The sequence below is a fragment of the Phodopus roborovskii genome, unplaced genomic scaffold, assembly GCF_943737965.1.
Source record: "Phodopus roborovskii unplaced genomic scaffold, PHOROB, whole genome shotgun sequence".
NCBI lineage: Eukaryota > Metazoa > Chordata > Mammalia > Rodentia > Cricetidae > Phodopus > Phodopus roborovskii.
The window spans coordinates 2,343,220-2,367,598 of NW_026125506.1; the positions used below are offsets into that span (position 1 = coordinate 2,343,220).

Here is a 24,379-nt window from a genome sequence, read left to right on the forward strand (position 1 = left end):
AAGAAGACCTTCACAGGGAGTGGGGTGTGGGTAAAGATGTTTGGGGCCTTTGGTCGATGGGAAGGGATTAGAATCAGGGTGTGTGATATAGCTGTGGGTCTTTGAAAACTAAAAAAAAAAAATAAAAAAAGAAGCACTTCCTTAAATCCCTTCACAGCCTTCCAGTCCCCAAACTCCACTCCCCATCCAGTGTCCTCTGCTTCAGTAACCACAAAAAAGGGCGACAAAGGGTAGTGCTGAACCAGCCTTCCCAGTGCCCACACGTACAGCAGGAACATTCAAGCTCCCTGACCTGGAGTGAACTTCAACCTCCTGGCTCTAGCTTTCCCCCATCATCCACCCACGCTGCTGCTTCCCAATGAAAGAAAAAAGCTATTTCAATTTTTCTGCTCAAATGCAAATATGACATCTGAACCACCCAATCTCCCTGACAAGAGAATAATTATATCAATATAATTAAGTCTCGAATGCAAAGATTATCTTTAGCACACACACCGTCACGGCGCTTCCCACGGAAGAGACCACTGTTCCAGCTAGGGATTCTCCAGCGGCCTCTGGCTTCCTTCAAATCGAGTCAAGGTGCCATGGGCTCATAACTCTTCTCCTCCCACAGGCTCGCACGATTGCAGAGAGAGAGAAATTAGGCTCCTTGAATTCTCCAGTGGCCCCTGAGCTGCATCTCCAGGGAGCTCTGTCAGGGTTGAGCCCCGTGCTCCCATAGAGTGCACGCAGCCTTGGCTCAGTCCCCAGCACTACATAAACTGTGTGTGGCAATGCATACCCGGACCCCCAGCAATCACGCAAGAGAATCACAACTGCAAGATTGTCCTTGACTACAAAGAGACACAACACTGGATGGCAGACACAGCCTGCAAACACAGGGCTCAGAAGAGTGTCCCTGCAGAAAGCGGCCCCGGGGTGACGGCACCTGGAAAAAGACACACATCTGTCTGCTTCCCATACACCGAGGAGTGCGCCTGTCTATCAGCTCTACAGTGGCCTCTAGCTCCTTCCCTCCAAGCACAGGGACCTTCAGAAGCACCGTATGCAAATGAGGTCATGACAGTCCATGTTCCACAGTGACATTTGGGCCCCAAATGGACCACACATGTGATAGTGGTACCAGAAGATGTAACGGTGCAGGAAACTGTTCTGGAAACTGGTGACTCTGAGCCCCTGGGATGTGGTGGCTTGATGTGTTCCCCGTGCAGTGCACTTGTGTGACACTGATGTTAACACACCTGTGCCAATCACGTGAAAGCCTAGCTGTGTGCAGGACAGAATGGTGGGCAGCATCGAGAGATGGTGTCACCGGCTTTGCACCTCTTTTGGCCAGGCTCTCAGTCGTCATTCGAGTGCACTCCAATTTAGAAAAGACATTGTTCTGTTTTTATGTTGGTTGTAATAAAATACAACCTGATTTTTTTTTAAAGTGACTTATGGGGGAAAGGTGTTCGTTTGCACTTACGCTTCCAGATCTTACCCATCTGTGAGGGGAAGTCAAGGTAGGAACTTTGAACACCTGGTCACATCACGTCCAGAGTGAAGAGGAGAGATGAGTATGTGCATGCTTACTTGTTCACGCTCGGCTCCGCTACTCCCCACACTGCATAGGGAATGATGCCACCCACAGTGGACTGTGTCTTAATTCCCCACCGCCACCATGCAGACAGGCCCATGCCACCCACCCCAGTGTACAGCTCCTCAGTAAGACTCCTCCCAGGCGACTCTAGGTTGTATCAAGTTGACAGTCAAGGTTAACCCAGGAGCAGTTAACGCTGCAACAATCCTCTGGGTTATGCCGACAGCAGCCACACCTTCCTTTTATTTACGACTCTCTCGCTCAGACCGGGACCATGTGAAATGGCTGTCCTTGCTGCACAGGTCTAGGCAAGGGCCTAGTCTTCAAGGTTTGCACCCAAAAGAACTGGCTTGGTGTACGTCTCAAAGTCCTTCCCTCAGCCATGACAGGTGACAGCATAAATCACAAGGCTCCCCTCTTACCCTAACAACCAAGCCAACGAACGCTACCTACTCCAAAAGGCCCAGGAAATTTCCCAAATACTCAAGAGAGCAGGGAGAGAAGATGCCTCCTAGGCAGGCTAATCCTCATCAATAGTCCTGTATTGTTACATCTGTTCTCCCAGGACATCGATCGGGGAGGATACAGAGAGTTGCTGCTGGCGTTGGTGATCGATACTAGACCCCAGCTTCCCGGGACTTGGAACAGTCAATGCTGTCTAGCTGAGAAATGGGTGTGGGGGTGGGGGCCACTGTTGGAGACAGTGGTGCCTGTGACATTACCAGCAAAGGACGCCAGTGAACAGCGTGCGGCCAGGCATGGTAATGACAGCATAAGACAATGGCGTCTGGCATGATGGGCTCCCATCTGCTGGGGTGAGAGATGCTCTGCAGTATCGGATGTCACAGGCTCAAAGTGCCAGCATTGCAAAGGGACTTCTTAGCATTTTATTCCTGCCACATTCATACTCCTATTGTCCTCTAATTTGGGGGTACTAGGCAGTCCCCAGAGAGGTTCTGGAGAAGTTCTTATTCTCTGAAACAAAGGACACTGAGCCTGGATGTAGGGCATATCAGAGCCCAGGTGTGAAGCCCAACCCTGATCATCCTCCCTCACTGTGGGACCTCCCCTTCAGGATGCAAAGCCTCTTTCTTCCATGACAAAGAAGCTCTGGAGTAGGAGAACCTTGTGCTTGGCACCAGCGACCCCTGGACCACCAGTGCTGCCTGGCTATAAATGAAGAACCTCTCTATGACCTTTAGCACTTGGATGCTGGGAGCAGAAGGGTTATAAGTTCCAGGCCAGCCTGGGCTATACAGTGAGACTCAAAAAAAAAAAAAATCCAAATACTATGGAAATCAGGATACTTCTCAAAAGCCAGAAGTGCAGAACGGCCTCGCAGCCCAGCTGTGCCCCTGTAATGTACCCTAAGGGGACTAAGACAGTATCTATGGAGCCACCTTTGAGCTCAGCTCACATTCACCATTGTACTGCCCAGAGTGAGAGACAGAAACAGCCCAGGTGCCATACTCAGCGGAGCTTTGTTCAGCCACAAAGAGTGAACCCACGTCCTACGCAGGACTCTGGGTGGAACTGGGGATCTCCAGATAAATAAAGCCAGATGCAGAAGGAGAAATATCATCTTTTCTGCCACACGGGTGACAAGTATATGAGGTGTGTGTGTGTGTGTGTGTGTGTGTGTGTGTGAGAGAGAGAGAGAGAGAGAGAGAGAGAGAGAGAGAGAGAGAGACGACATGAAGAAGGAAATAAACCACTTTGGGGAGGGGGAGAAGTATCGGGAGGAAGCAAGAGAGAATCATGGGAGAGGCAAGCAAAGAACAATGGCGCACACCCAGGAGAAAGTGTGTGCTCGCTACTAAACCAAAATGACCATGAAAAGGGCCCCCTTCCCCCTCCCCAGGGCTGGTGAGATGGCTCAGCAGGTGAAGCTGCTTGTCCCCAGTTCCGACAAAGACCTGCGTTCAATTCTGGGCACCCCGTCCCCCCCCCCCCATGGTAAAAGAAAAGATCCATCAATTCCCCCAAGTTATCCTCTTATCTGCACGAATATGACATGGCAGGATCATACACACACAATAATGTGATACATTTTTAAAGCTTTTCCTCTCTAAGAAAGTGCAGTGCTGAGGCCCGCCCCTTCCTGTCAGGTGAGTTTGGCTGCAGCCACCACCTCCCCCAGTGAGTTGTTTCCTTTGGAATGTACAGGCTTAGGAGCAGAGGCCACTGGTGACAGTACTGCCAAGCCCCCCCACTCTCTGGCCTTGGGCCTCTCCCTCACACTGTGTAAGCAGAGCCCTTAAGAGGTCCTTTGGGCAGGAGGCAGGAGTTCAGATTTAATCAAAAGGGCCACAGAAAGTGTCCCTGTCTACATCACTGGAGACAGAGGACCAATGCTGCTCCCAGGAGGCTGTTTGCCCTGTCCTCTCGGACGCCTCCCTAAACAACATTGGGAAGTCAGCTCACTGCACGGAGCATGAAGCTGTTGACACTCCCTCTGCACACTTCTGTGATGTTCCTTTTCTAAAATTATAACAGCCACTTGGTCACTCACGGTCCATTTATCCATTTATTGACTCCACGGGGAAGAGAAACAACGGCCGAGCAGTGTGCTCTCTGCCTCTACATCTCAAGGTGATGGCTGGGCTGTGCGTGCCTCTCACAGGAACAGATTCATCACACGCTCCTCACAGCTGGGGGCGACTGGGCCCTGCAGCCCGGCAGTTCCCTGGCACTTGGGAATGGACGCCTGAGTCTGATGAGGTTTGGAGATGCATTGCCACCGAGGGCCTCTTGTTAGTTTTTTTCAGTTGGCAGTAAGATTCTCCCATGCTTTTCTGGGTCCAGATATTACCTTAGCTCTCAAGATACTTCTCCTGTCCCTTTTCTGGGGATCAGCCACTGTTGTGGGGAAGATGATGGCCTAAGCCGAGAGAAACTGTCCTTCAGTTTGACTCTGTATCAGAGTCTGGGATATGCGTGTGTGGTGTGTACGCGAGTGTGTGTGTGCATGCATGTGTGTGGTGTTGGTAGTTTTATTTATTTGTGAACATTTGCAGATGCACCGCATGCCCAGGAGGAACTTCTATATTCATTAAACAAACCTAAGTGGGTGTCAGAGCCTTTTCAGACTTATTCTCCAAAACACATAAAGGCAATGATAGTCAACCAGTCAAACCCGGCCCGACACGTGTGTTTGTCAGTAGAGTTCTGCAGGAACACAGCTATTCCATGTGCATTCTCCGTGGGTGCACCCATGCTCCGATGGCAGACAGTTTAGAGGCCAAAGCAGACCATGTGGTCTGAAAAACTTGAAATCTGAGAAAGAGCCATGCTGACAAGAATTGGAGTCACCCTTCAGACACCTACAAGCTCCATGTCTCCATGACACCTGGAGCCTGGGGGTCTAATGTTGGCTGTGGTTTCTGTACTGCAGGCTGCCTTAGATGGAATCACTTGGAGTCAGCTGCATCTGGGGGCGTCGGATCTATACAAGCATTAGTTCACAGGGTTTAACTGGAGGGTTTAACCTTGGTTTGTGTGTGAAGGGCCTCTCCTTTCATTTCCTGGTCTTTAGATGCCAAGGTCTCAGGCATTAATGGCCGAGGGTGCTGTCATCCTAAATGTTAAGGTTTCATGGGTCTAAACAGCAAGCAGACATATGGAGAACTAGGCAAGTTCTGTACTTAGGGAGCAGGAGGCATGGATGCTAATTAGCCAGCGTTAGAGTTCAGCAACTAAATTAATCTTTTCAAAAGGGCAGACCGGTTTTCCCTTGTACGGAAAAGATGACACACAGGAGTTGACAGTGTCTTTGCCCTGGACTTCCTTCCTAAGGCACAAGTGGGGTGTGACCCAAAGGCTCAGGGGGGACCAGATGAGCTCACCTGAGCACGCACATTACTCTGGGGGGGGGGGCTCCACAAACAGGTCCCTTCTTTATAATGGAACTGTCTGTGACAACAGAGTGAAGATGGAAACTAAAAGGGAAGGAAGGGTTTGGCCAGCTAGGGAGAAGTCCAGGAATGCGGGCCGGAAGAAGGAGAGAACTTGGGTACCGCCCCAAAACACACAACTTGAGGCGGTGGGTGCCTGCTGTCCTATACGGAGGCCAAACATGGCCACTGAGCCCTTGACCTTCGGCTGGATGTCACGTCTCGTCTCGGTTGACACCACCCAAATTAAAAGAGGCTTGCCGGCTGTGTGGGCCTCCGGGTTACAGGGCACTTGCCAACACAAGCTGGCTTCACAAAGCTAGAGTCTGTGCCTGCTGAGCTACCTTCCTCACACCTTGGCATCCACATGTCATAAAGGGGCGGGCAGCACTGTGTTCATCTGCTCTTTTTGACTCCAGGGAGAAAACTGGAGAAATGCCAACCAAGAGCCTTTGGCTCCTCAACATCTATACACACTGTCTCCATGCCAAACACCCTAAAAGGCTTTGCAGTCCTGCCTTCTAAAACACAAAGGGCAGGTGTACCCTGGCAACCCGACAGACTGATGCAAACAGCCACTGACACCCCGGCCTTCCTAAGACAGAGAAGGCGACCTGTTTTGCATATGCAAATGTGCCACAGAGCCACTCAACAGGCAGCAAATAATTGTCTGTCTCTGCCTGTGGATGTGGCTGACTTGGGAAGCCATGTAATGGCTGGTAGTAATAGGAACAGCAGACAGGATGGAAAACCAGACAGATGTGTAAACAGAGGTGTGTGGGGCGGGGGACGACTCCGAACCAAACTATGTGCTTGGGATCTGTATGGAGGAGACTTTGCATTTCCCCTCCCCCAGCTGTGAGGTAACAAAGGCATCAGGAGTCACCAAGAGTCACTAAGGATGGTTGTGAGTCTGGGGTAGAAGAGGGACTAGGAGTCTGTCCTTCTGTAGCCAGAGCCACAGACCCACTATTACACTTCAAACATTGAGGTCAAAGATCAAAGGGAACTTGAGAGAATTCAGCCAAGGGAGGCCTACAATATGCTTAGGTCGGATGAGTAATAGGACGCTATGGAAACAAGAACCAAGGACCACTCCTGAGTCAATATAGAAGGAAGCCACACCCACCACTGCGGTTTTGCATATGCAAATAACCACCACCCAGGTTAAAATGAGCCCCAGCTGAAGCAAACCACTAGCCTGGGTTCTGTTACACTCCGCTTTCCCTCTGCTCCAATCAAATCAGTCATGGCTGTCAGATGCCATCCTAGGGAAGCCTGACGTGTCCATAGGCACCATACCCACTAATACGTAACCTGTTTCTTTGATTGGTTCCCAGTATGCTGGCTTGAAGGCCCAGCCTTGCAGGTCTGCTGGATCTTAAACCACAAAGAGAACAGTTCTCTCCAGCAATAATTTTCTGTAAGTACTTGGGCATTTCCAGGTGCTACCACACCTCTGTGAAGTAGTAGGAAGGGACCGGTTGAGCCTGGCTGAGAGAGGAGGTGCCTGGTAGAAATGGAGAGGCCATTCTTGAGAAAAATCAGCATCCGTGGATATTCAAGTGAGCTGTAGAAGCAGCAGCCTGTGACCAAGGCTGGGGCGGGGTGGACTAGAAGGTTCACTTATGGCTCCATAGGTGCAGAGGGTTGTCTCCTCACTGCCTCAGAATCCATCTTACAGGTGAGGTAACATCTATGACTGGACACGGTGATGACGGTGATGATGATGGTGTTGATGGTGTTGATGGTGATGAGGGTGGTGTTAATGGTTGTAATGGTAGTGATGATAATGATAGTATTGATGATGATGGTGATAAAAATGGTGGTGGTGGTGATGGTGCTAATGAGGATAATGATGGTGGTGATGGTGGCAGGGTGATGATTCTTATGACGGCGTTGGTTGCTCATGGTACCAAGGATGGTGCTGTTGGTTGTCACGGTTTATTTGAGGCCCCGAGAGGAAACACTAGGCAGGGGATAGTATGCAAGAGCTTTAGTGAGGATTTCAGTCCAGCTCTAGGCATCAGGAGCCAGCAAGTAAGTGCCAGTGGCCAATCCAGCCATGCAGATCAAGTGGTCCTGGAGCCCAATGCCTCCCACTATTTCATGGCTGCTGAGGCTTTTGCGCCGCAGTGGAAGGGCTGTTTGCTCTTGGACCTTTTATAGCAAACACGTGTTGACCATTAGGGTGGGACAGGGGAAGCAGGAGGAGGTGAAAAATCTTCTATTTTATATTATTATTATTATTGCCTTTGGTTTGGTAAAAAGTGACATTAGCCTCCTTCTCTTTTATCTCACAAACACAGGAGGCTGGAGGGTTCCCCAGGAGGGTCTGTTTATAAGAGACGTCTCTCTCCAGCAGGATAGTGGTCTCTAAGGAACAGACAAACGAATCACATGGTACCGCATCGTCCCCCTTCGCAAGGGAACAGGATGCAGAGACTGCACCCAGTTGGGTGGATGTCAGCATGGACCGCTGCAAGTCGCTTGAGCAGGGACAGATGCAGCTTGTCTCTGCTTTCTCTTTCGCCTGAAAACTTCACAAGGGGGAAGATGAGAAAGCCATTAGGGAAATGAATGTGTTCCTTCTGATTATCAAAGTGGGCATCAAAGGAGCCCAGTGGCAGGCCAGGCTCCGAGTCATTTACCTGGAGCCCAGCCAAGGAAAAGCTGGAGAAGGGTGTGCAATGAAGCTGCTGGCGCCGTGGCCGGGAAGAGGTGTCTGTGCACTCATAGGTTATGGGGCATAGAGTCTGGGAAGACTGGAAAGGAGCCCTGATCTGGGCTTCCACCTGCTGCCAAGGGGCTGGAAGGGGGAAGCTCTGGAAAGATGGTGATAGTGATGATGATGGTAATAATGGCGATGATGGCGATGGTGGTGATGGTAGTGATGGTGAGAACTGATGGGAGATGTCATTCTGTAAATATGTTTCTCATACTGGTTAATGAATAAAGCACTGTTGGCCAATAGGAAAGCAAGATAGATGGGACTAGGAGACAAGGAGGAAAGAGGAAGTAGGAAGGAGGGGTCAAGATGGAAGACAGAGAGAGCAAAATGCCGGCCTCTCTCTCCGGTAAGATGAGACCATGTGGAAATACTTAGATTAATAGAAATGGGTTAATACTTAAGACAGAGCTAGCCGATAAGAAACTAGTAACTGGCCAACAGCATAATACCAAATACAGAGTCTCTGTGTTAATTGCGGCTGGCGCAGCTGTGGGACAAGACCGGCAGGAAAAACCTTACTCCTTACAGAAAATGGTGCTTGTTGTGGAATATTATATTTAACCAGGCAAAGATGTGTTACATCTGTTTACGCTGCATTTGTTTAGCAATATAAGGAAGTTTGCTTAATTATGTAAAGACGTATTACAGTTTCACTTTGCCTGCCTAAGGCACCTGACTGGCCTAATAAAAAGCTGAACGGCCAATAGCTAGGCAGGAGAGGGTTAGGTGTGGCTGCGAGGCAGAGAGAATGAATAGGAGGGGAAAGGTAGGCAAGGAAGACGAACGGCAGACGGAGGAGGAGAGAATGAGGGACCCATCTGGCGCAAGAAGCCATAGAGCCACCAACCAGCCCGTCAGACAGGAGAAGCAGTTATACAGAAAGAAAAGGAAAAATCTCCAAGGGAACGGGTAAACAGGTTAATTTAAGTTAAAAGAGATAGCCAGAGCCAACCTTAAAGTAAGCCAAACACTGGAAACAAATAGTAAGTCTCTGTGTCAAGATCTTCGAGCTGGTAGGTGGTCCAAAAGTAAGAGAAAACCTGGTCCAGGCGGTTATGATGATGCCGATAGTGGGTTTGGTGATGATGGTGATGCAAATGGTGATTGCCATGGTGATGATAATGGTGGTGTGGTGATCTTCACGAAGGTGTGGCTTAGTCATGGTAATGAGGGTGGTCTTACTGGTGGTCGTGGTTTATTAGTTACACACAAAATCAAACCTAAGGCCGGGTGACTGGATGGATGAACGTGAGTCTCTCTCTTTCTAAAGAAAACTTGCTCGCCCATTCTCCTGTAAGTAACCACATTCCCTCGGGCACCCACAAGCTCGCAAGCTCACGACTCTACCAGCTGGGCCTTGGTGGAACCCTCCTTTAGTCTGTCATACATGCTGTCTTGTCTCCCCAGGCAAAGTCATACGCAGCAGCCATCTGCTCCCCGAGGGGTAAAAAGGGAAATTCCACTCCCCCTTCCCCTCTCTTTGAGCAACTCTGCCCACGATGCAACCCAGCCCCTAGAACCAACAGACAGATAGGAAGCAGAGAAAGGAAGATTCACGCAATGAGATGGAAGATGAACCTCTAAACTGATCACCAGAAGTCTCAGCAGGGGCCAAGGCATACAGCCATGGCCTCTGCAAGGGCACTGCAGGAGCTACCCTCCCTAGAAACCACCCTGTATTCTCCCAGCATTAATATTCTCCCGGTCGGAGCTTCTCCCCTGACTTCCTGTTGTGTGGTTACTGTGGAGCTGACTCTGCTCTGAGTCAAGGTGGGGCACATATCCTAGAACATCCAAGTCGGAGATCGCATCATTCAGGAGTGGCCATAGTGTTTTAGGAGTGGCCATAGAACAAACCCAAGCCAGTGGTCAAAATGAACAAAACTCCATCCATATTTGGGGGCTTCTGGGCCATCACCAGTTGGCTAGGAAGTGTCCTCTCTTCACTGCGTTTAAATGGAGTAGTCATTTCTCAGTGTGGCTCCATGGCCACCGAGATGGGAAGCCTGCTGGGGAGGGAAGGATGGGGAGAAGGATCCAGCCAGGGGTGTGCTGATCAGTGTTAAAATTGGAGCACTAGTTACAGTGTATGCGGATTCCAGGAGTGTAAATATTCCCCCGGTGACTAACACCCAGTAACTATGACAATGTCGTTGGAAAGTGCTGAGCCGCACTTTCAAGCAGCTCTGGCAAGTTGGTACAAACTGATCCCAGAAGCATGGATGGAGCCTGTAACCATCACAGTCTTGAAGCCCAAGGCTGCTCTGTTAAGTGACCCTGTGAGTTCCCTTTGGCATACCCTCATTAGATTATTTACAACAACAAGAGTCATAGCCTTAACAAACTCACTAGTCCTTCATTATAAATACATCCCCTTTAAGGACAGGAATCCTCCCTGTCCCGTCCACTCTGCCGCCCCATCCATTGGCACGGCCTCGTGTTCTAAGGTTCATCTTTTTCACCTTTAAGACCAACACCAGCTTCAGAATCACCAAAAAAGGGCATCCCTACCAATCAGAGCGGAGAATAAGATCAACAAGGGAGTAAGTCTGACTTACAAAACCCTGGATTTCCCTGGGACCACCGTTCTCTGAAGGATGTGCAGCTGTACCTGTGTAGACACTGCCCTCCTAGACACCAGTCTGCTGGGCTTCCCTGATGTGTGGTGGAGGGAAGCTTGATCTCATCTAAGCAAACCACCTTGGATTGATTTGAATAATCTAATGTACACCTGCAATACGCCGTCGGTGCCTCTACCCCCCCCTCCCTTTTTTAAGTAATTAACATTGTGGAGTTAAATGACTTTAATTCCCAGCAATGTGACAAAAGAGCCGTTGATGAGGTCTCGGGGGACAGCGATAGCGATCTGCTCCTCTGTGAATACCATCCCGAGACTACACGCACTGTCTGTAATTGGTATTAGCAACTGTAAATTCTGATTAATTGTCAGAGAGTCACTTTCCAATTGCAGACTCAAAGCCACAAAGCCAGGGAGTAATGGACCCAATTATTCCTAGGTATGCTTCCAGTAATAGATTTTTACTATCCGGATGCCTCATCTTGGAGGCAGAAGAAGAGAAACTCATTTCATTAGATGCCAACACCTTCTGAATTGTGACGAGCACATCCCAAGTGTCTGCGATTCAAGGTGGCGTGGAAGAGACCTATTGCAGGAACACCAGAGGCTGGGGAACCTGGGTCCTTACCTCCATTTAAAACCTAGTTGCTTTGGTACTGGAAGGCTTATAGGGGCCAGGGAGCCTATCAGAGATTGTGGTGACTGGAGTGACAGGGTAGAAAGCCCCACAGCTGCTCTGCCAGCTCTGAGCATGAAGGGGGAGGCTCTGAGAGTAGAACGTAGAGCAGTCTGTGAATGCCGAGCCTTACACATGTCTGGCCATTTGGATTACACCGAGATAATGGTAACGGTCAGTAATTAGGAAACTTCCTCCCTGCTGGGGGACCATAGAGCACATTATTTACACCCCGCTTGCGACCCCAAATGCCCTCCATATGGAATGACTTTTTAAATACTTCGCTTGCCAGCCCAAATAATTCATCTTTAAGAGCTCGAGTTCACATTTGCAAGCAGAGGAACGCTCAGAGCTTTTGTAAAATGAACCCTTAGCCACGGGCTTGGTGGACGCCTGGGGCAAGCTGTAGAGAGACTGTGGGCTGGTCTGAACACTGGACACGTGGCTCATTGAGCACAGAAACAACATAAAGAAACAGAAGCCCAACATGGAGCAGGGGATGGCTTTGGGCTTCTCGGGGCTCTTCTTGGATGTGGGCAGACTCTGGAGAAAGTAGAGAAAAGGGGAGCTCTAGGAATGACAATGAAAGAGTGACCTGCACTGCTTGGCTTTGTGTGTGTGTGTGTGTGTCTGTGTCTGTCTGTGTGTGTGTGTGTGTGTGTGTGTGTGTGTGTGTGTGTCCATGCCTGCCTGAAGTCAGTCATGGATATGGTTCTCTAGAGATAGCCCATCGTGTGTGTGTGTGTGTGTGTGTGTGTGTGTGTTTGTTTGTTGTTTTTTTTTTTTTTTTTTTTTTTTTTTTTTTTTTTTTTTGAGACAGGGACTCTCACTGGGACTTGGAGCTGTCCAATCAGGTTAAGCTACTTAGCCAGCAATCTCCAGAGAGATCTTCCAGTCTCCACAGTGTTGGAATTGCAAGTATGTACCACCATGACCAGATTCCCCACACACACATGGGTGCTGGGTGGGGATGGACCTCAGATCCTTATGCCAGCATGGCAAGCGTTTGACCCACTGAGCCCGGCCCCAGCTGGGATTATAATGAGCTCACAGAGCCTTAGGACTCAAGCCTTCTGGAGTAGCATGCTTGCTTTTGAAGAGACAGTGGGCCCTGAGATTCGGTTTCACAGCCTTCTGACTCTCCTTCCACTCCCCCAGTAACCTCCTAAGCAGAGCATTGGAGTCCCCCACTCCCCACCTAGTTCCCACTCCAGGGAGACTCGCAGGCAGCACAAAGTTAGCAGTGCTTGTTATTAAACTGTCAGCAGATTTGCAAGCTAGGTGTCAAACACCGCTATTAGTAAAAATTAAATCATACGAACTGACGATGAGATGGTTATATTAAAAATGAAGTAGAATCTCACTTCCCCCCATGATTTTGCCAGTGCTTTCTTTCCCTGCGGTCCAGTCTTCTGGAGTTTCTATTTTATCTGTTGGGGTCATGAGGTATGACGGTGTCCTGTGTGCCTGGGTCCCCACTGTAGGTTTAGGGATGCTGTGTACTCAGCTTTGGGTCTTACAATGTGGGAACGGGCAGCCACTGGAAGCCACTCCGGTCTCTGTCCCAGAGTCTGGTGGCTACTGTGAGGTCCAACTCACTCACGCATTACACCCAGGGAAGCCTTTTTTTGTTAAAGCATAATGGATGGACACAGGCGGGGTCAGGCCCCTCATTTCCTTAAGACCTGGATTTCTTTTTATTTTATTTTTTCCTATTTGAAGGTGGAAAATGCACCCCAAAGCAATGGCAGATCCATAATTCATGGGCATATAAAATTGATGCTGGGTTTAACAGAAGGAGGGCTGTAAGTGGCTGCCCATTAACTATTTATGAGCCCGCCAGGGCGCTGACAAGCCAGACCTGGGAGGGCATCACACCCATGCTCCTACCATGTTTTATTTAAGCATTATTAAAAGTACACATTCTGCAGCGAGGCTTTCAATTCCATCCAGAATTAGAAATCACTGTGATGTTGCCTCTGGGTCTCTAAAGGTTACCACTGGGCTCTGATGGGCACGACAGTCCTTTGTCTCTGTATAGGAACTTAAGTTTCTCCCTCTGCCCATTCTTGACACCCTCTCCTCGTGTGGGTGGCCCCTTCTTCTGTTCCCTGGTGTCCCTGAGCCTCCACTGAGTCATCTGTAAGGTGGGGCGTTGCACAGACGCCACCGTCACAGTGGCTGTGAGGACTTGACCAGGTCATCTGTAGCAAGTGACTGTGGGGTGTTCAGTAACGTTTGGAGCCATTTTTTGATGGCGATGGCTTGGAGTGGGGATGCTGTTTGTTCCTTGTGTATAAAGGACAAGGCAGTTAGCGTATACACCATGGACCCCCACTCCTGAGAATTAATAACACGACAGTTGGGATGCCCTTAATTACATAATGAAAAAGTGATGATTTTTGTGATTATCTTGGAAATGAACTTCGGTGATGTTTGAGTCTGAGGATAGTCCTTATGAGGCTCAGGCCTGGGTTCAAATTCCTGCTCTGTCACTTACTAGGACTTAGGAGAAGCTGCCTGGTTCCTTTATTGGTAAAAATAAAGGATGGGAATGAGATGTAAAGCCCTTGGCCCAGGGCCCGGCGGGAAGAAAACAGAGAGCACTAGCTATCACTGCCACCTAAAACCACGAACTATCCCTTGGGATAGGAAATAGAACAGGGGTGAGGCAGATCACATCAGAGGGAAGGGGAGAGTCAGAATCTGAGGGCAGTGGTGTGGGTGGAGAGAGATAGAAACCAAATGGCAACTAATGAGCATCCACTGTATGCAATTATTTGGCATACCTGCGTACTTGTCTCTTTCATCTTTCCAGTCATTCAATAATAGGCAAGTGTCTATACCCTGTGTTTCAGAGGTGGGAGCAGGTTATGCAATCCTAGCTAAGGCATCCGCATCTGGAGGTTTGTTATTTCTGTTGCTGCCCTATAGATGGTTAGAGATGGTGCTCCCCCACACCCATTTATTTCCACTTGGAGCCTTAAAGTGTGTCACTTTGGAAACAGGGTCTTTGCAAAAGTGATTAATGAAGGTGATGAGACTGGGTTAGTCTGATAACAGCTTGAATATGAAATGTCCCCACGGGCTTACAATTTAGAAGGTCTTGGCGGCACTATTTGGAAGAGGTTCTGAAAACTCAGGGGATGAGTTCGATTTAGAGGAAGCAGGTGCTCAGGATTTATGTCGCTCCTGAGTGCTCCCATTTTGCCCCCCCGAGTGCTCCCATTTACCCCCTGCCTCTTGGCCCATGGCGACATGAACCAAACTCTCCACCACAGCTTCCCCACCATGTCAGACCCTCTAGAGCCATGAGTCAAATGGTCACAATGACATAAGAAAGCCATGTGACAACCAGTTGGTGCAGCCACCTGCAAAGGGTCACCTAGAGCCACCGGACTACGGATAAGAGCACAACCCAGCCCTCTTGGAACCTGGGGGGTGGCAGGTGATGGTGGCCATGCCAACACTTTGATTTCAGACTTCTGGTCTTCTGAGCTGGGACACAAGGTATCTTTCTTGTTTTAGGACATCCCGAGTAACTGTTACAAAAGCCCAACAGAGTGAGCACACACTTTGATCTCCCATGCATGTGAGAGCAGTTCCATGAGTGACGGAGGGAGGACAATTGGGGAGGAGAGGCACGAGGTGGAAGGATCTGGGATGGGAAAGATGGGACAGGAAGTCAGGCTCGCAGCCACACAGCCAGTCTCTTTCTCAGGGGACCTGGGCAGGGCCCAGGCGCACAGCAGCCATTCTCTCGTTTGTTACTGAATTCTGTGTGAGATGCAGTAATGGGGGACGTCCTTCTGTGTATGTATTTCTCTTATTTGTTGATGAGTAAAACACTGTTTGGCAGATAGAGGCAGGAAGATAAGCAGGGCTAGAAGACGAGAATTCTGGGAAAGGTAGGAGAGAAGCGCCAGGAGGAGATGTCATGTAGGGATCTGGAGGATAGGATGCACCAGACATTCTCCGGTAAGATAAGGCCATGTAGAAATAGGTTAATAATAGAAATACAGGTTAATAATTAAGACAGAGCTAGCTGAAGTGGCGGGACCTGGTGGGACAAGAAACTTAGCAGTGGAGCCTATGGAGAGCAGAGGACAACTTTCAGAAGTTAGCTTTTTTTCCCTTCCTCCATGTGGGAATGGGACTCAGGCCGGCAGTGTTGGTGTCAGGCACCTTTACTCACGGAGACAAACTACTCCTCGTGAGGGTCCACTCCTGCAGTGGTCAGCCTTCTCCCACAGCAAGTGAAACCCAATCTATCTGCGCAGCAAGATGTAGGAGCCATGCCACCTGCCACCTGGTCTGAATCACCGAGGAAGCCACAGGCAGAGGTACAGGCAAGTCAAGAAATAAGGTGGGGGGGGTCTCAATGCTGAAGTGTGGGGGTAAGCTTGTGAAGCCCACAAGGGCTGAATTTCAAAGGCTCTGAAACCATCACCCTGCAGGGAAAGGGCTCCCGGACAGACAAATGCCCAGCAAGTTTGCTCAGACTGGGAAACCTGTGAGCAGCCCCGAGAGGCGTGGATCTCACCATAGGGAATGTCAGGATGGAAGCAGATGGTGGATAGGCTCCCTAACACCATCAGCCCCACAACTTCTCTAGAAGCCCAATCCGAGGTCCAAGGTGTTTCTCCTGGGCTCCGTGACAATCAGAAAAACAACAGAATATAAATTCAGCGACGAGCTGTCTCCTACCCCGACGACAAAGGAACTTGAGTGATTTAGTGCCAGAGTATTCTTTTCTCCACAATGGCGCCTGGAGTTGCCAGGAATAGTACATCCACTAAAATTAATGGGCAGAGCTCATTTTTCTTATTTCGAAAGGAGAGAATTTCCGTTGGTGGGGTAATGGATGCTGATCTGGACGTGCCAGCAAGCCAGCTGGGGGATCAATCACTCACATGCAACAGCCCACAGCCCTTTAAACCAACACCAGCTGTGACAAATGGAGCTAGCCAGGGACAGGCGGGAAGGAATACAGACAGAAGATCCATCAGCACCCTTGTGATGGCTCACGGGTCCCAGGAGCCTAGAATCCTTCTTGGTCTCCTACAGTAGAGCTATTTTGTTTTCAGCAGGGCTGAACTGAAAGGGCAGGGATATCTCAGGGAAGACTTCATTGCTAGATACACAAGGTCAGCAGCCCCAGATCTGTCACCACAGGTATTACTGCCCTGCGCAGCCTCCCACCTCTGCCCCTTTATGTCCCTGGCCTGGCAGAGTTGATGGTTAATATTTCAACAAACTCAACATAAACTGAGAGAGTCAGTGAATGGATAGACGAGTGGGTGGATGGATGGATGAAGGATGGGTGGATGGATGGATGCATGGATGGGTGGATGGATGGATGGATGCATGGATGGATGGAAGGGAGGATAGATAGATGGGTGGGTGGGTGGGCAGGGGGATGAGTAGCTGGGTAGGGGGACGAATGAAGGATGTGTCGATGGATGGGTAGGTGAGCGTGAGGGTGGGTGGATAGATGAACGAACGCTTGAATTATGGAGTTAAGAAATCAACTTTCTTCCTTCTTGGAGACTTTGATTCTAAAACAGGAGCAGAGGGCAACACTTTGTTCTAGCTCTAGACCATGAATCTGTGATGGTGATGGAGTTCATGGGAGGAAGACTCGGTGCTAAATGGGACATGACTCTGAGTTTTGCCTGTGAGGATTCTGGCTCATTGTAGAGGAAACTGCATCTGTGCAAAACACACTAGTGATGATTACTGTGTTAGCCAGCTTTCTGCTCCTGTGGGGGGAAAATACCCGAGGTAAAGAAGAAGGAGAAAAGGTTAGTTTGAGCTCACGGTTTCAGAGGTAGCCATCCATGGCTTCTTGCCTTGTAGCAAAGAGAAAGGCAGGAAGGGGCTGGAATCCTGATATCCCCTTCAAGGGCATGCCCACCCACTAACTTCCTGCCTGCTGATATACCTCACTTTGCAAGTGCCAGGACCCCAGCTGTAACAGTTCTGTGTTTCCCATGTGTGGACTTGTTGAGAATACCTAGCCCACCATGGTGCTTCACACACAGTGGGCACTCTGAGGACACATCTAGCATGAATGAACGGACCACAGTTTTGACTTTTACATAAAGTTGTGGAAGAACACACAAGGGAAGATATGATGGCCCTGGCCATGGACCTTGACGAGGATAGAGCGGAGAGACTGGCCTTAGCAACAAGGTGACTTCAAATGACAGCAAGCACTTTGTGTCCCTCACTTTCATACAGAGGGGACCCTGAGACCCCTCCCTTCCTCATTGTGCCTGTTGAGCACATGTGTGAGCCCAGACCTCTTCCTGAAGCAGAGTCCTGGGTGGGGGGGGGGGGCGCGGCGCAAAGGCTAAGAGTGTACCAGATAAACCGGAGACAGCCACTCTTAGCAAGAGGCTGTATGTGGTGATTTGAATGGGAAATATCCCTTTCGGGCTCTTGTTTTGAGCTCCTGGGCCCACCCAGCTTGTGGCCCTACTTTGAAGGTTGTAGAGCCTTTAGGCGGTGAGCCCTGGTGGGCTGGAGTAGATGACTGTGGGTGGCTTTTGAAGGTTAAATCCTTCCTTGACTCAGGTATGCCCTTACTGTCCCTGTGTGATGATATCACCAACCTGTGCCTCCCCCCCCAGCCCTGAGGACTGAGCCAAGATAGCCTCTGCTGGACTGAGGATGTCTCTGTGGGGTGTGTTAGTCACCAAGAGAGAAGTAGCCAATACAGACCACCAAGTTAACCTGTCCAGGTGAGCCTTGCTCACCCCCAGAAGCCCCGAAGAGACCAGAGAATGTGCCAGATGCCTTTGTCATGGCAGCTGAGCAGGGGTGACACCTGCAGTCCTCGGATGAGATCTGGGTGGTTGTCTCTCACACACGTCTACTCAGGATTGAGATCAACACAACCACCATTTAGGGTGTGCGCCAAACCCAGGGGTAACGGTCCTCACAAGTGCAGAGGGGCAGGTGAGCCTGCACCCTCAGGCAAAAACATTTGTGGAGATGGAGACACAGACTCGAGCTTTGCTGCCAGCCGCCACTGGCCAGGAGGACCTGCGGCCACCAGGAGGCAGGGAGGATGGGAAGGGGGTCTTCATGGCGGGTGTGGCCCAGCACACCCCATTTCAGGCTCTGATCTCTCTATCCACAGCAACTGAGAGCTCCGTCTGTGACTTCAGCCACACCCAGTTTGCAGTCATGTGTTAAAGACGTCCACAGTGGACGCATCTCAAGGTTGCTCTGAGAGGTTCCAAACTGCCTGGGGCTTTTGCAACAGTGACATCTGACTAATTTTTTTTCCCAGTTGTTGAGGGTTTCTAAAGAGATGCACATTACACTAGGAATAGGGGCACGGAGGGGAGAATGGGAAAGGGGACTAGGGGACTTGGGAGCAGGGAGTCAGCAGAGGGAAGAAAAATGCCACTTCTCCGGCCAGTGTGCCTTCATGTGCAGCCAGCTAACAAAGACATCACTGGAGATGCAGGTTAGGGTCACTTTCCCCGTGGCTGACACAGACAGGCTGTGTCACAGGAAGTAGGCTGCTAATGAACCCTGCTTGTCAACTGGAGGAAAGCCTTTCTCTCCCTCTCCCTCGGGGTGGGGAAGGAAACTCCAGTCGGGGACCTGGACTTGTCTGGGGACCTCAGTCTTTGTATAGCACCTCGCCTGTCACCACTTAGGAAGCTGGCCTGTCAAGGGTGGAGTTGACAGCTCCACTCTGGCTGTGGAAGACGGTGGCTTGAGAAACTCATTTGCAGCGGAGGACAGCGGTGGGTAAACCCTGGCACGGGGAAGTGGCCTCACTTTGGGGACCTTAGGGGCAGTGTTAGTGTAGGGTAACTTGCGGGAAGTCTGCGTGACAGTGGCAAAGGGGGGTGCTGTCCCCTTTGCAGAATTAGAACCCTGAACCCTTCAATATGACTGTCCCCAAGACTGACGCTGTCAGGTGCCCTGCGATCCCCAAAGGGAACCGTTCTTAAGACAATACCTCAAAAGACAGAAAATTCCCACAAGGCAAAAAAAAAAAAAAAAAAAAAAAAAAAAAAAATAAAACATGTACTTGGTCCATGCCATGGATAGAAAGAGACCCAGTGACTAATAGTGAGACTAGAGCTACAGACTCCTGTGACCTCAGGTGAGTAACTGTGCCTTTGCCAAGCCTCGGTTTTGGCATGGTGGAGAGCCCCAGGGCCTCCGTTTACCTCTTCACAGTGGACACAGGATTTCCACTGGAAGCCGTTCGGTCAGAATGGGCAGTGTGCATGATCGGACCCTGATTTTCTGGGCGCCTCTTCCACCTCCCACGTTTCCTGTCTCTGCTCCAAGCCCAGAAATGAACCCGCAATTACCGCGACTTTCCCTACCCTCAGTCACCGTGAGCATTCCACACTGAGATGGCTGCTGAATCACCAGGAAAGACAGTTAAATACATAGTGTTTCCCTCCGTGTTGCCTGAGGACACCCTGCCCTTAGCATCCCCTATATGAGGGACAGAACACTGGCCTGAGTCTAGATGCTTCTATCAGTAGAGAAGGCCTTCGGCGGGGTTAGGGTACACCTCAAGAGTTTGCAGCCAATGTCAGTGTCATCTCTCAGCCCATGCCTTCTGTTTCTCCCTTCTTGGTAACCCACCCCAAAAGCCCGTCAAGAAGGCATCGCTACCCACCAAAAGGAAGTTTCCACGCTAGCCCAAATGCTCAACTCCACAAGAGCCCATGAGGGCTGGGCCTTACCAGCTCCATGCAGCGCCTGCTGGCCTCCTCCTCCCGGTGCACCAACTCCTGCATCTCTGCCTTTAGCTCCTCCAGGCGCCGCTGATAATACTGGCTGTTTTCCCGCTGCTGGGCCTCCGACTTGGCTGCCTGGGACAGCTCCTCACCCATCTTGATCACGCTGTTCCGAAGCCGGATTACCAGGACCTGGGGAGGGTGGGAAGCAGTGTAGGTCTCACCTGGAGAAACCAGGGGTCCAGAGCAAGCGCTCCAAAAAGGCAGATTCTTCCCTGGGCCTCTGCATGCCTGTGCCAAGTGAGTCAGGGGAAGAACTGTGGTTCCCATCTGGGCTGCACACTAGAGCTGACCCTGTTGTCAGGGACCCTCTGGACCCTCAGTGCTCTGCCTTTCCCAGGGACAGAAACCCATCACACATAACCAAGGGATATTGCGTGGGAAATAAGATTCTGGGACACAATATAGGCTGATAGATGTTTGTTTGGGGGTGTTCCCGCTCAAAAGATGCCCCTCCCATGCTCTCTGTCTCCAACCAGGAACTAAGAGAGTGAGCTGGGGTCCAGGATTCCAGACCTAGACCCCACAGGTCAAGCCTGCACCTGTCCCCATGCCCCCAATGGGCGTGGTCAGTGCAACAGGTGTGGGCGGGGTGGACATCTCACTACAAAGGGATGAAGACCAAAACATCTTGGACGCTAGAAAAACCTCAGGGCTATCTGGATTTGTTAGATAGCCAACAAGCCTGGAACCCATTGATCTGTGGTATCCCAGTGGGCAAACAGAGTGTTGAGACAGACAAGGGTCACATGACTATTGCCATGTGACTGTTTCAAGCCTTGCTGGGAATTGTGGGAGCCGTGGTTGGAGAAGACGCATTCAGGGTCAGACAACATCACACTATCACCCAAAAGAGGTGCTGCCCTGTTAGGCTCCATTTGAGAGATAGTTGTGGGGAGGGAGGGGATGAAGAGGAGTCAGGACAGTGTCTCCAAGGACCCAGGACAGTGTCTCCAAGGACCCAGGACAGCAGGGACGTGGATTTTGCTGTTTAGATAATGGTGACAGAGGGGTCAAGTGGATACAAGGCTGGGGTCCTTCAGGTTCTCTTTTCCTGCTATCAGTTGTCTATGGTAGAACTCCATAGAGCCAGCATGACGCAGGCAACCATGAAGTTCAGTATTCAGCATTTCCAGGGGTCTGGAGGGCCCTGCCTGAGTGGTCCCTGAAGCAGCTTGGAAAATCTATGGAGGTCAAAGTCAACGAGAATTTCTCCCATTTATCCACAGCAGCTAAATCAAAGACCCCATGCCCTGGGGTTGGGAGAGTTTCAGAATGAGGGGCATGGCCTTTCACATCCAAACAGGCTGCTGGGAAGGAGTGAGGGCTGAAGAGAAATTACATTTCAGGCCCTGAGGGGAGGGTCAGGGCAGGTGTCAATCAGCTTCTGCTGTCTGAATCTCAGCTTGCCTCCTGGGGGCCATGGTCTCACTCCAATGGTGAGACCTGTCCTGCAAGTGTTACTGAATGTCAAGCACAGGGCGGTATGGGGGAGGATTTCAACAATAGAGGTGACCTCTGTAAATGTCCTGTGCCCTTGGTCTGATGGGAGACGTCATTCTGCAAATATGTTTCTCTTATCGGTTAATGAATAAAGCACTGTTGGCCAATAGGAGAGCAAGATAGGTGGGCCTAGGAGACAAGGAGAATTCTGGGAGACGTAGTGAAGAGGAGTCAAGATGTAGGATGTGAGAGAAGAGGTCTGGACCCTCTCTCCAGTAAGATAAGACCACGTGGAAACACTTGGATAGAAATGGGTTAATATTTAAGACAGAGCTAGCCAATAAGAAACACTAGTAACAGGCCAACAGTTTCATAATTAATACAGCGTCTCTGTGTGTTATTTGGGGCTGATACGGCACTAGGACCAGGCTGGCAGGAATGCACAGACGAAATGAAGACACTGAAATTATCAGCTCAAGATTGATGTCTATGTCCTTGACAAACCCCATCCAAGCCCACCAGGGTCTTGCTATACTGCAGACCTCATCCTGGAAGCCATCTGGGCTCTCCACACTGGAAGGCTCCATCTGTACAGTCATGGCCTTACTCGGCTTGTGCTCATATGTCTGTCCTGTTTGTACCAAGATGTAGCTTCACAGATGGGTGTGAAAGAAAGTGCCCACAAATAATGCTTAGTATACGGGAGGGGAAGGGAAGAGTCGTACCCACGGACGGAGCCGTCGGACTCACCTCACGCCAGGCATGCAAACCAAGTGATGCCTGGCAGAGGCGGAACTCACACAGCTCTCCCTGCCCCAGCCCCCAGCGGCTCATGGATCCCAGGTACCTCGAATCTCTTCATCTGCACCTTCTGGAACTCTGTCTTGTTCTCCAGGTCACAGATGACGGCCTCCTGCCTGCTGACAATGGCGCGGTCCACGGTAGACTGCTCCAGGTACTGGATGCGCAGCTGGGCCACCTGCAGCTGGAACACATAGAGGAGTCTACTGGCACCATTGGCCCCGAGTCCCACCCCTGGCACCAGTTCCTGGCTCGACTGCCACACACTGACAGTCCACACAGGCCAGCACTGCCAACCCTCACGTTAGCCCTGACCCAGAGAGCCTTTTGGGTACAAAGCAAGACTTTCAATCATTGTCCTGCTATGACAAAGGGCCAAGCTGGCTAGGGAGAAACTCCTGCATCTGAAGACACAGCGGGGGGTGGGGGGTGGGGGGTTGGGAGACAAGCTTACTGTCTGCTTTTTGTTTATGTGAGCCTGGGCATGTCATTTCCTGCCTGAGTTTCCATTTCTCCATTTTCAGAAGGAGACCAACAGCCATCTTTGTTCTGCTCGATGGGACTTGGTACACACCCATGTGTGATAAGACCTAGCCGCTCTGACGGGCATGCGCACGAGCTCTAGCAGGGCTTAGAGAAGTTTTCGGATAGAATGCCCAGGCAGATACTGAGTTTTGGAGGGATGGGGAATCCAATGGGAGACTCCCCAAAGGGGTGTGGGCATGACTCACAGGTGTCCTCTCTTCCTAGGACCGTTTTCTCAGGCAGGCAGAGAGGAGGTGGACGAGGCAGCACTGAATGGTGCATGGGCCATCTGTGTGTGAGTCAGGGACAGGCCTCTGCTCACTAGAATTTTCTCCATTCACTTGTCACATGATTGAAGCTGAGCGAATGACTGGGTGGTGATCCTTTGGGCTCAAGGGGAACCTCCCCTCTCCCAGTGTATGGCGGCTCCGAGCACAAACCAGCTCCTACCTCTCCCACAGCATGGCGGCTCCGAGCACATACCTGCTCCCGCAGTTTCTGCTTCTCCTTCCTGGCTTCTTCTAGCTGTAGCTGCAGCTCCTGAATTTGCCCAATATCAGCAGCAGACTGGTGAGGCAGAAAACAAGGTGAAGAGGCCCCTTGCAAGAATCACTTCTTCCTTGACCCTCAGATCCCCGTAGTATCAGAATTTCTGTGACAACGCTTGGTTCTTAAAAGTTGCCTCTAACTCCTTCCCAGCAACCCATCTCTGTTTGCTGAGTCATAGCTTCCCAACACCCCATCTCTGCTGAGTAACAACATTCCAACACCCCATCTCTGTCTGCTGAGTCATCGTTTCTATACACCTGTCTCTCTCTGTTTGCTGAGTCATAGCTTCCCAACACCCCATCTTTGTTTGCTGAGTCATCCCATGATATCAGCCCAGGGACTCAGTGATTGCAGAGGTCTTGATGACACGTGTTGGAGAGCCCAGAACAAACAGTGCTGCCTGTGGTGCCCGGACAACATTCCAAGAGTGGCACCGTGCTTTGAGCGTGAAGTATCTCCCACAGTCTGGGTGGCAGGGGGAGCTGCTTGTTGGGACTCTGCCTTCAAGCATGGTTTAACCCATCATGGATCTCAATTTTGAACAGACAGCTGGTGGAACTGTGGAAAGTGCAAGTTAGATGAAGGAAGAAGGTCACTGGGGTCATGGGGGTATGCCCTGTCCAGGCTCTGCTACTTCCTGTCAGCCAAAAGCCACACATTTCTGCTACAGCAACGTCCTTCCTCAGTACCTGGGATCAAGCAACCAGGCACCAAACTCTTGAAATCATGAACCCAGGTGATCCTGCCCCTCGGTGGCGTCTATCCAGTCAAGGCAATGAAGAAAGGAACTGGGACCCTGCACTTGGACACCAGGGATT

At 50.5% G+C, this 24,379-nt stretch overlaps 1 protein-coding gene across 1 annotated transcript in view; it reads right to left on the reverse strand.

The window, feature by feature from the left end:
• The window catches only part of Myo18b (myosin XVIIIB), a 189,161-nt gene that overhangs the window by 34,241 nt on the left and 130,541 nt on the right, over positions 1-24,379 (reverse strand). The window contains exons 42-44 of the mRNA XM_051176362.1: positions 23,496-23,579; positions 22,534-22,671; positions 20,190-20,375 (exon numbers count right to left, since the gene is read on the reverse strand). Of these exons, the coding sequence (XP_051032319.1) occupies positions 20,190-20,375; positions 22,534-22,671; positions 23,496-23,579 (408 nt within the window). The remainder of the gene's footprint in view (positions 1-20,189; positions 20,376-22,533; positions 22,672-23,495; positions 23,580-24,379) is intronic.